The following is an 11,467-nucleotide window of genomic DNA, read 5'->3' as shown; positions in this document are numbered from 1 at the left end:
CCCAATCAGAATGTTTATTTTATGATTGTTTTCTTTCTATTTTGATCAAGGAATGGTTAACTTTAAAAACATAAAATGTACTAACTGCTTTCTTCCAATGTCTGGAGGAGATTCTCACTAGGATCAACTGGCATAGGGGATCCAAACGAGGAAGTGGAGCCCCCTTTGGTTGTGCCCCCTCCTCCCGGTCCGAGTGGGCCCCCGGAACCAAAGGACAGATGGGAAGTCAGGGACAATAGCTGACCAGGAGTTCGCGCATTGAGGTTTGGGGTGCAGTTCATCAGATCAGACATTTCCAGATCTTTAAATGAAAAGAGAACTCAACTAAAGATTCATTCTAAATTACACACAATATAAAATAAATTGTCTTCTTCTTTTCTAGAGTACCTATCTATACTTTAGTATAGATAGGTACTCTAGAAAACAAAAAATGGTCCTGACATCAACATAAGAAGCTACTAGCTAATATGTATACATTTATACTGGAAGCTCTGAGTAAACATACGAATCATGTGATTAGTTACTACGAGGCGGACTTTCCTCCACTTGATTGACTGAGAGAAGCCATAGAATAAAAAACACCATCCAGGATTCTGGCTCAATTTCACCGACAGAATTGTACACTTCATCCGTCTGGACCCAAACGTTTGTGTACTCATCAGATTTATTTTACATAAAAATAACTAATCATTTTTTATACAATACAAAATTTTATTTTGACTATTTTGAGCCTTTTTTTGGTTTTCTATATATTTTGTAAGGTGTTTTTATTCTTATTAATATTTATTAGATATTGCAATGCTTTTGCTATCACTACAATTAGGTACTTAATATTTTTTTACTGTTAATGTAATTTTCAGTATACTTGAAAAGACTAGTATATTACAGTACTACATTTGTAATTTTTTGATTTACTATATAAAATATTTTATATACAAAAATAATTAAAGAGTCCTCCTCACTAGGGTAACCTGTTCTGCGGACTGTAAAGCGTTCCAATTTTTTTTTTTTTCATATTTCACATATCATTCAAATATTTTTTTATTTATTCTTTTCTATTTTTCGGCAGCCAGATTTTAGAAAAAAGTCAAATAGGTAAAAAAGAAAATTATAAAGATTTCTTTAGATGACAAAAGAATGCCAAGCAAAAACAGGCCCAATTTGATTATACTTAATTTGCCAAAGTTAAGATTATTCTCTAATACAATGAACAAATATAGCATTGTGAAGATCCTATGCTTAATTATTTGTGAATATCGACGCTGAAATTTTGATCGAAACACAACCAGGCAGCCCTCACAAGACTATCGCAGTCCTGCCGTGCGGCGAGAACAAACTCCAACAGTACCTAATGTTTACCATACCTCTTTGAATTTCAATTCTCGAAAGTCCAAAATCAGTCAACTTAACATGGCCTTGCATAGTAAGAAGCATGTTGTCCGGTTTCAAATCCCTGTGCACAATATTATGACTGTGCAAATATTCAAGTGCTAGAATGACTTCAGCAGCGTAGAATATTGCCATTGGCTCTTCCAAGTAGCCATAAACTCCTAACAGAGATTTTAAGTCACCCCCCACCATATATTCCATAACCTGAAAAAACAGAAATGATCAAATAGATTATATTATGTAGTGGCAGATGAGGAATACAGTTTTGTGTATGAAATAAAACCAAACCCTCAAAGAATGTTTTCGTTATGGCTACTCTCAGATAAAAATCCTGAAAAGGGAAATTGAGGAGACATTAATTTTCTCGTGGTTAGTGCATTTGCTTGCCATGCCTGAGGTCTAGAATTCAATTGCCGTCGGGATCGAATTGAAAAAATTATTGATCTGGGTGTTCTGTGCCGTAATCCACCACTGTAATTGGGCCTACTTGCCTGTTGTGGTGCAAAAAAAATATAATTTAAATAATATGTGGCTTATCACTGCAATATTTCATAGTCCATTGAACGGCTGAGTGTGAAACTGACCATCTTGCCTTCATGTATATTAGATACGCGATATATTTCATTTCATTCCTAAATATTTACATTTACTTACAAGATATATTGAAGATGCAGATTGTAAAGAATAGAATAATTGGACACAAAAGGGGCTTCTAGACAAAGCCAGAGCATTCCGTTCAGTTACTACTTGTGAAACCATATTCTTGTTGATCATTTCGGACTTTTTCATCACTTTTATTGCATAAAGTTGATCAGGATTCGTCTTTTTATACCCAAGAAAAACTTTTCCAAAGGCTCCTCTACTAATAGGTTTAACTATACAAAAGTCTTGGATCTCTGGAGGCTGTAATCAGAGATAATAGTAATGTAATCGTAATGACATTGCGAAGAGGCAAACATCCGTCTTCGAAAACATATGCTTGTATTTATTTATGATAAATTAATATATGTGCGTTATTCTAGATAATTTCATTTTTAGTTTACAACGCTAAAATATCTTACCTTTGTGGTAGTTGAATTGTTTTTCGTTATAGTGTTCAATTTTAGTAGTATGACATTTTCTACATCGTCTGTTTTGAGAGGAGTTGAATTTTCTTTACCTCCACTAGTATTTTCCATTCTCAAAAGTGAATGTAAAATTAAAACAAATCAACACAAAATATAAACGGTAACCGGCCAAAACTTCAAACTCAAAACTCGGTTTGACAATATAGGACAGAGACAATGTAGAATGATATAGGATATAGATATAGGATATAGGTTTTTTTTTCAAATAATAGACATAAACTAAAGATAATAGAATTAAAAATTCTGATCTATGTCTATGGGCCAGTTATTCGTGAACTTTAGCTAATATGTGTCAATTTATTCAGTTAGCTCTTACAAATAAATGTGTTAAATATTATATTTCTGATTTCATTTCATTTTTTTAAACTCCCTAATGAACATAAATTGATACGATGCGTTCTGGTTTTCCTTTGTTTTTGTATATTTTGTTACGAATAAATTAGTTGTTCTTTTATTTTTGCTGTAAAGCATTAGCAAAACCAATTAATTTTTCAAAAAAATAGTTTTAAAATGTAATTTAATCACGGTTTTGTCTAAAGTTCAAATCATTATTAAAAATATTTTTTAAATGACCTTTCCGTAATTTTTCATTTAGTAAGCTAGAAATAGATTTATTGTAATTTTCAGAATCCCCATTTATGTTATTAACTAATTGCAACCAGTCCCATATTTTTTATATTTTTTTTGAAAATATATTGAATAATAATATATTGAATAATTTATAAAAAATAATGTTTTATAATAATAAAAAATGAACAATATAAAAAAATACTATATAAAATATACATATATTTATACTGAGTAATAAAATATTAATATATTGAAAGCTTAAATTCCCTAAACGTCTAGATTTGAACTCAAATAATAACGCTCATTCTTTTTTAAGAAATCATTATAAAACAACAAATGCTCTCATACATAAATATTAAGAAATTTATTAAATACTTTTATGGTTAACTATTATGATCATTCAGAATACTTTCATATTTTCAGTTAAGAGTTCAAAAGGGTTTTGGCTGGTTTAATATTCTTGCACAATATATTATTTAATTATATAGATCCCCATGATATCCTTGCTGATCTAAACCTTAAAATACCTCACCGCAACTTGCGTACCAATGCTGTTTTTGCTGTGGGAAATTTTATAACCAACGTCGGATTCTTTTCCCTCTGCCAAGGATTCTCAGAACAGTAAACAAAATCTCATTTGACAGTACTGTCGATGTGTTTCCATAGCAAAGGAATGCATTCATGAAGCAAGCGGTGTTTTAACTCCTAACTTGAGATGATGCACTATGCATTTTTGCTTAGATATCATATCATGACCATACCCATTGTTTTACGTTTGAATAGATTATAAGATTGTTTAGGTTAAATTAATCCATCGAATTATATATCGTAAATGCCAATCTATTAGGGTTCTAATTAGCCTGTTGATTTACTTTAAAAAAGCACAAAAGTCAAAAGGTAAATTGTTTTTTTAGACATCTTAAAAATATTTTTTTTTACTCACTGGGTTTCTGAATTTTACGATTCAATCATATTTAAACGGTAATTAAAATATATTACATGTTTTTTTTTGTGCAATCAATTTGTATTGAATACTCATCTACCAGAATTTTAGCGGAGTTTGTCCTGAATAGCTCAATGGGTGTTTTCATTGTAATATTATTTAAGACTTTAACTTACCCAGGGTGCGATTCTGAATGGTCTCATGGGTATAGATAACGTTTTGCTAGCGCATAATTAATTTTAGGCCTTGAGGTGTAATGATCAGTGCATTGGCTTACCATTCAAGAGGTCTCGGGTTCAATTCCCAACATGGTTAGTCTGAGATATTTATTTAAAAGGATGTTTTCACAGTAAAATATTTCATAGCCACTGAACTGGTAGCTGAAGCCTACGACTGATCGTCTTATCTTCATGTAATATAAATGATCAAGATACGCCGTGATTGGTGTACCAATGCAGTGCCCTATGCACCATCAGGTGTGAAATGGGAATGATGATGATAATTAATATGTAAATAACGTGCAAGCAAAAAGCATTATCTATTCTCGCGGGTCTAGATAACGCTTTGTTGGCACATAATTAGTTTAATTACTGGCAAGCTAAACGTTTTGTACTATCCCAAGAGAGTTTAAAATACCAGCTCTGATGTGTTGATAAAAGAAAACATCATGATTATTTTCATGGGGGGAGATTAATTATTTTTTACCGCCATGCTTCATGTAGGCTGCGAAAATGAAATGCTAATTATGAAGGTAAACACAGGTAAAAAATGATAGACAAACGCTCTGATCAATTTTTAATAATTGCTCCCAAGAAAGTTACTATTTCCATTTTTTGTAACTGGAATTAACAAAAATTTAACTCAAAACTCACTAAAAGGTGTATATTTTGGGATAATATGTTTTCATATAAAAATCTCAATCAATTGATTATTATTTTGAGGTCCTACCACTGTGCTAGATTAAAGTATTTTATACTCTATTCTCTTATTCTCTATTACATTCTCCAATAAATTCTCTGTGAAGTTTGTAATTTTTAATTTGACAGCTGTCAATAATATAATAAAGTTATTTTTAATTTTTAAAATAATATTAAAACATCTAAACATTATTCTGATCGTGTTTTGGTTTTTCAAATGTGCGAAGCAAGAATATTCCATTTAATTTATTTTTTTTACTGACGAATGGTTTAAACAACTATTCTACCATTTGTTGTTGTAGTATAAATACATTTTGTGAGATGTTTTAATTATCTTTCTATAAAGTATAATATTCATTATGAAAGGCATGTGTAGATTGTGTCTCGATAATGATGCAAATTTCTATATTTTCTCCGAAAACTCCACTATTCATGAAAAACTTTTATCTTACTGTAAATTAAAGGTAAGCATTACAACAGTTGAAATGCATGTTGTGCCTTTTTACATGCCACTTTAAAATGAGAGGTCCTACGTAGATTTTAATGTGATTTTTGTTATTTTAGATTTACAAAGATGATGGATTGCCTGAAAAGGTTTGTAGCATTTGTTTACAGCAACTTGACATTGTTGTTGAATTTATAAACAAATGTGAGGAGAGTGATAGAATCTTAAGAAACGAAAATGTCATAAAGCCGAGTGAAAGTTTTTCTGTAAAAATCGAAAAAGATTCTGAAGAGTTTTTTTCATCCTCCATCAATTTTCATGAAGATATCAATAAAGAAAATCTGAGTGTAATTGTTAAGGATGAACTTACCGACGACTGCAAACCTGAAGAGCTTTTCGACTACCCTAAATCTGAATTAGAACTGGAATCGCCAATAGCTAATATTATTACAAAAACATCGAAACGCAATAAATTAAAGGGGAAAAAATCATCATCCAAAAAACGTAAATCAAAAAAGATCCCAGATGACAGTTCTTACGACATTGATTTTGACTCGGATAGTGATGATATCCTTTGTAGCGATATTTTAAGCTCTTCTGAAATAAAATCGGATTTGAATGATCTTCCATCTAATGCGAAAGTAATACAATCAGAGTCAAACACAAATCCTCTGAAGAAAAGAAAACGCAAGAAAAAAGGTAGTGAGACCAAAAGTAAAAGAAAATATAGAAAAAGTAAGTTTGATGATGAAAGTTCTCTTTGTCCATTTTGTGGCAAGAATTACCCACACGCCCGCGCCTTGCGTATACATATACAGAGACATTCCGGAATACGGCACAAGTGTAGTACGTGTCCCAAGACATTCTCCACTAGAGAGCTGAGGAAAGTTCACGAACAAAGGCATCTTGGCATTGTGAAGGTGTTCCCATGTGAAGTGTGTGGAAATACATTTTCCACCAGCTATGAGTGCAAGAAGCATTTCCAAACTGTCCATCAACGGCTTAAGGCAGTAGCTTGCAAAATATGTGACAAAGTCCTTTCCAACTCCAGAGGACTTAGTGTAAGTTTATTTTATTATTTTTGCTTATAGGTTTGTGAAGAGAAATTATTACCGATAACTCCCCCTTTAAAATTGTTTAAAACATTTTTATTTCAATGATGATTTTGTGTAGGTTGGATTCGTTCCGACGTTTCAACTACCGTTGCAAAAGCAATGCCGATACCTGCAACGGTAGCCAAAACTCCAGAACAACGCTAACCTTAATGGGATTATCCAAAATAAGACCATTCACATAGATATTTTTATGTGTGATTTTTATAAGAGTACATAAATTGAATGCACTTTATTTATTCAATTTAATATAATACAATCCAAATATATTTTTTGTTACAGTTTCAATAATTAATGTACATATTATTAAAGAAACTATTTTATACTGTTCCTCTCCAATAAAGAGGAAAGCACTTGTGCTTGTAGAGGAACTAAAAAAATTATGTCTTATTTGATTAATATAAGTTTCAAAACAGTTTTTTTTTTTAAATCAAGGGGGATGATAATTGTCCCTGAAAACAAATTATAAATCTTGCTAATGTATCCATTTGACTATGTGAATTGCTTTGTTCTATATATAATAAAAACAATGCTTTTTAAAATTGTTTAATAAATAAGTACATACATAAATTTATTATGCTGCCTGATTTAAAAACACATTAGATAAACCCAATATTTATTTTAATTTTGATTTTAGGAGCACATGAAAATTCATACTGGCGAGAAAAAGTTTGAATGTCAATTGTGTCAGAGAAAATTCACCCACAAATTGTCGCTGACTTGCCATATACGAGTCCACACTGGTGAACAACCATACTCCTGCCAATATTGTGAGAAACGTTTCTCTATTGGAAAGTCATTAAAGGAGCATGAGAGGTTACATACTGGAGAAAAGCCGTATGTTTGTCCCATTTGCCCTAAAAGATTTGAACAACTATCAAATATGAAGAGCCACTTCAGGTACAATCATAAGGGACTAGACTTCAAACAAGCTCAAGAAGCAGCGGCGGCAGCTAAATCATCTAAAAATGATAATGATAAAAATAATTATATAAAATAGTTATCTTTATAAATATATATTTTATTTGATAATTTTGGTAAATTGTAGTTATAGTTTGTTGAAAGCTTAAACTGGTTAGTTTAATCATTTTTCTTTTTGGAACTAATAAATTACTATCTACTGCCGAAAAGCTTATCGAGTAGCTACTTTTTGGAGAGAAGAAAACAATGATTACATCTGTAAGTCAATTTCAAAATTGAGCATATAAAAAATTAATTCTTTACAAATACTATTGAATTTAATTTTTGTGTTCTAGGCTTTTGAGTATCTAATTTCGGAAGTATTCAACTTTAATTTTGCCGGTAATTTATTTATAACCTTAACAAAAAGTTCTTTATACATACAGTCGAACTTGGTTACGATCACAGAAACAGCGAAATCTTACGAGGAAGCATTCAGCGTTGTCTCCATATCTTATAACGAGCTACTTATGGGACATACTGATCAAAGAAATTGTCAACATTTGAGCATAAACTCTTTGATTGTTTAAAAAAATCATTTTTAAAATAGGAACCTGAGTAATCTAAAAAAATCTAAACGGGCGGCTAACTTTGGACCGATGCTGCTGGGCATCAGGATCGGATGATGTTTATCACACTATCTAAGTGTCTAAATACCTAATTGGTGTTTTTGCCGACAATATTGAAAAAATATCACACACATGGTTGAAATTGTGTGTGAAAAATCCACGCTCTAATCCAAGTAAGTACCGGCTCAGCACCACATTACAATTTACAACTACTTATTTCAAGGGTTTTTACTAAGCTTTTCAGTTTTTTGAAATGTTCTAGGTCAATGCATAATAAACATGTTTACTAACAGAAGGAAGTGTCTGTCAATTCGTGAAAAAGTGGCAATTATTTGTGAAATAGAATGTGACGCAAAAAATCTTATCCACATTGTAAATATTGTGGAAAAATAAGAATATTTATTTATCTGCATTTAAATTTAGAAAGTAGTATGTTTGTTTATAATTTTCCTTAATATTTTTTAAATTATCTCTGTGAACTTTATGTATATTTATTTGTTTACTTAGTGACAATGGCAATTGGATTTAAAAAAAATATCCCTGGTATAATGAATAATGCTTATAACAAGTAGATTCAGTCGGTGCTATACTTATACAAGTAGATTCAGTCGGTGCCATCTTCTTCTGTTCAAGTTCGACTGTATATATACTGTAAAGTATGTATGTATTAACAAAATTTTTACTTATTTATTAACGAAAGAAGTCTAATCATGTTGAGGAACTGGATTATTGTTTATAAACTTTTTGCATTAGACTCCATTGAAATTAGGCCACTCTTATCAAACCTTTAAGTGGAGTAAATATATATTGTGGAGTAATATTTTGGTTATTGGTTAGCACTTATTTATCTTCTTAGAAGCTTGTACTCACCCCGTGTTTTAATAATCTTATTACATAGGTACATATATGTTGTTATAAATTCTAATTATATTAAAAAGTTATATATGGTTTAACTCAATTCGCTTTTCGGCAGATATTATATGAAATATTTTGACGTAGGTACTTAATTTTAATTTGCAATATTTTAGGTGCTAGAGATTTTAATAAATAAATTATAGTTTTGTTTTTTGAAATGATTTGTTTAGTTTTATATAAATTCCTTGAAACCGAGATCTATATTTATTTTATTGTCACAAAGAATAATCATAACAAATATTGCAATAAAATCTTCATGATAAAAAAAACTTACCCGGTTACAAAAACAGGTGTGAATAATTTTCTTAGTTCATATATATGTATTGTATTTGAGGCCTTGAAGGCAGAACATCTTAATGAAGAGCCCATTAAATATGATTTTTCCAGTATTTACTTTTAAATAATTTATGGTGTATTTCTTTGTGTATTATGCATCTTGAAATGTGTGATTGAAGAAAATGTTGAATACACACAAGATCTCTTTTCAAGATAAAGGTATCGGCTTTTTTCTGATATAATTTGTTACACTTTGACCACCCCCTTTCAAAGTATTTTAAATCACTTTGCCCTGAAAAAAAAAACTATTTTTTCATTCCAGCAAATGTACAAGTAGTTAAAAAATACATGAACAGTAGTGGACTGCTGCAGAAATGATCAACCTTATGGATCAATTTCTTTTTTATTTTCAAAATTGTCCTTTTTTTGGTCTCTTCGATCATCTGTTCAAATATAATGCATTTAACGAGAAACACCCTGTTTAATTTGATGAAATTATGATTCAATATTGATTTTGTGGCCATCTAAATAATCTTTAAAAACTAACTATCATCTAAGATAAATAAAAAAAAAGAACAATGTATATTTAAACTTGGATGGTTCCTTTATCAATGCATAAAATATTATGTTCCTTTAACCTTTTTAGGATTATAGATAAAATTAATCTTGAAGTATATTGTATATTCTTGTTATTTTACACAAATTTCGGATATAATCTGCAAATTTTATGGTTTTTTGTTGCCAAGAAATTAAGGAAAAATGTAATGATTGTACAAGTAAATTGTTAATTTTTGTTTACTGATTTTTCCTGTTGAATGTGCTCAATTCACTCCATGTAAAAATAAACTAAAATATTATCTATTTCATTTTATGTAAAATCTGTACTTTATTTTAATTGAATGTACATACAATAATAATTCCTAAAATATTTGGCAATATTTAACTGTTATTGGTGTTGTTAAATTAAAAAAAAAATAATAATGAGAAAAATAAACTTTTATCTGAACTATGATTTATATTTAATTTGGTTAAGAATTCAAATGATGAAAATATCTTTTATATATTATTTTTATAAATTTATGAAATTGTATGGGGTGTTAACATACGTTGTGTCCGTTTTTTTCCAAATGAAGAGAATAAGAGAACACAACAAAAAAATTACAACAAATTAGCCAATAATGTAGTTTCCTTCATTGTTTTACAGTTAATTAATCAATAATTCATAGCATCTTCACAGTACACTGCGCAAATATTCCGATCAGCTTTGGCAGCTTTATTCCCTTGATTAAACGTGAACAGAAAGAGGTGTCGAAAATGCTCACTTTTCTCTGCTTTACATTCCATTTTGAAAGCTTGTAATCAAATAAACAGAAAATTTTATTTGGAGTGATGCCATACCTACCTTTGCCATTTTGCTTACTTTTGGTGCTCATATATAATTTTGGAAAGAAATGGACACAACTTATGACAACACTAAATAGTTAAATAAGTAGGTAGTGTTAAGAATTTTATTGAAATATTCTAAAACTATAAGTATCTACATATATTATGTGTAACTAATAAATTATCAATGTTTTTTTGTTGTTTATTTTACTCCAGTAAATAATGAAATAAAGGAAATCTCTTGATATGTGTACTTCCAAAATTATTATAAAAGCTGTATAAAGATTCTTTAGTTCAATACATTTTTAGTGAGGCATGGGGAAAATGTGGTACATAGTACGCTAAAATTCCATAAGGGCTGAAGGTGTAGTACTGGGATAAAGAAGACATGATTGGGCGAGACGATGGCCCAGAGTAAGTAAGAGTAGTAGATAAGAGAGAAGAAGAGTTTTTTTTTGTCAACGATCGATAAATATGTTATTATTTCTTTATAATCAATTTCACAGATACGCTTGACAAATTAATTAGGTAATAAAACAATTTAGATTGCTCAGAATATTTTTATTGGCTTTGAAAATTCAAATTTATGGGCTAGAGACAATTTTATTTATTAATAGACTAAGTACCAAACTGAACCAAACTATTTAAAAAAAAAAAAAATGTATATCTTATCGTTGCTATAAAGTTGCTGTAATTTTTAAATTATCCATCTATGACATCACCAGTTATCGTCGATGAGTTGTGCTGATATTTAAAAGTAGAAAGCATGAAAATATACTAAACGTTGAACAACCCGGAAGCCGGAAATCTATCATGAAACATAACAATGCTGTAATTGATTGATTGATCACAAAAACTTGT

General features: G+C 30.1%; 2 protein-coding genes across 3 annotated transcripts in view; one reads left to right on the top strand and one right to left on the bottom strand.

Annotated features, from left to right (window-relative positions):
- Window positions 1–2,658, bottom strand: part of gwl (serine/threonine-protein kinase greatwall) — a 69,274-nt gene extending 66,616 nt beyond the window's left edge. For both annotated transcript variants that reach the window (XM_088229975.1, XM_088229974.1), the window contains exons 1-4: window positions 2,451–2,658; window positions 2,044–2,292; window positions 1,365–1,593; window positions 86–301 (exon numbers count right to left, since the gene is read on the bottom strand). In XM_088229975.1, coding sequence (XP_088086101.1) covers window positions 86–301; window positions 1,365–1,593; window positions 2,044–2,292; window positions 2,451–2,567 — 811 coding nt within the window. In that variant the 5' untranslated portion in view covers window positions 2,568–2,658. The remainder of the gene's footprint in view (window positions 1–85; window positions 302–1,364; window positions 1,594–2,043; window positions 2,293–2,450) is intronic.
- A 2,384-nt stretch (window positions 2,659–5,042) lies between these two features.
- On the top strand, window positions 5,043–9,228 carry LOC148279390 (uncharacterized). The gene is made up of 3 exons (XM_088230028.1): window positions 5,043–5,410; window positions 5,511–6,452; window positions 7,141–9,228. Exons 1-3 carry the CDS (start codon window positions 5,306–5,308, stop codon window positions 7,501–7,503), a joined length of 1,410 nt encoding a protein of 469 aa, XP_088086154.1. The 5' UTR covers window positions 5,043–5,305; the 3' UTR covers window positions 7,504–9,228.
- Window positions 9,229–11,467: the final 2,239 nt, after the last annotated feature.

This window comes from Micrasema longulum, unplaced genomic scaffold, assembly GCF_059751315.1.
Source record: "Micrasema longulum isolate JH-2025_06_02 unplaced genomic scaffold, ASM5975131v1 h1tg000725l, whole genome shotgun sequence".
Lineage (NCBI taxonomy): Eukaryota > Metazoa > Arthropoda > Insecta > Trichoptera > Brachycentridae > Micrasema > Micrasema longulum.
This window is presented reverse-complemented; position numbering and strand designations above follow the sequence as displayed.

What these genes read in the sequence shown, in the direction of transcription:
- LOC148279390 (XM_088230028.1), top strand. Translation starts at nt 5,306, where the DNA reads ATGAAAGGCATGTGTAGATTGTGTCTCGATAATGATGCAAATTTCTAT. An exon ending in TATCTTACTGTAAATTAAAG is followed by an intron (nt 5,411 to 5,510) that starts GTAAGCATTACA and finishes TTGTTATTTTAG; the next exon opens with ATTTACAAAGATGATGGATT. An exon ending in CCAACTCCAGAGGACTTAGT is followed by an intron (nt 6,453 to 7,140) that starts GTAAGTTTATTT and finishes TTTTGATTTTAG; the next exon opens with GAGCACATGAAAATTCATAC.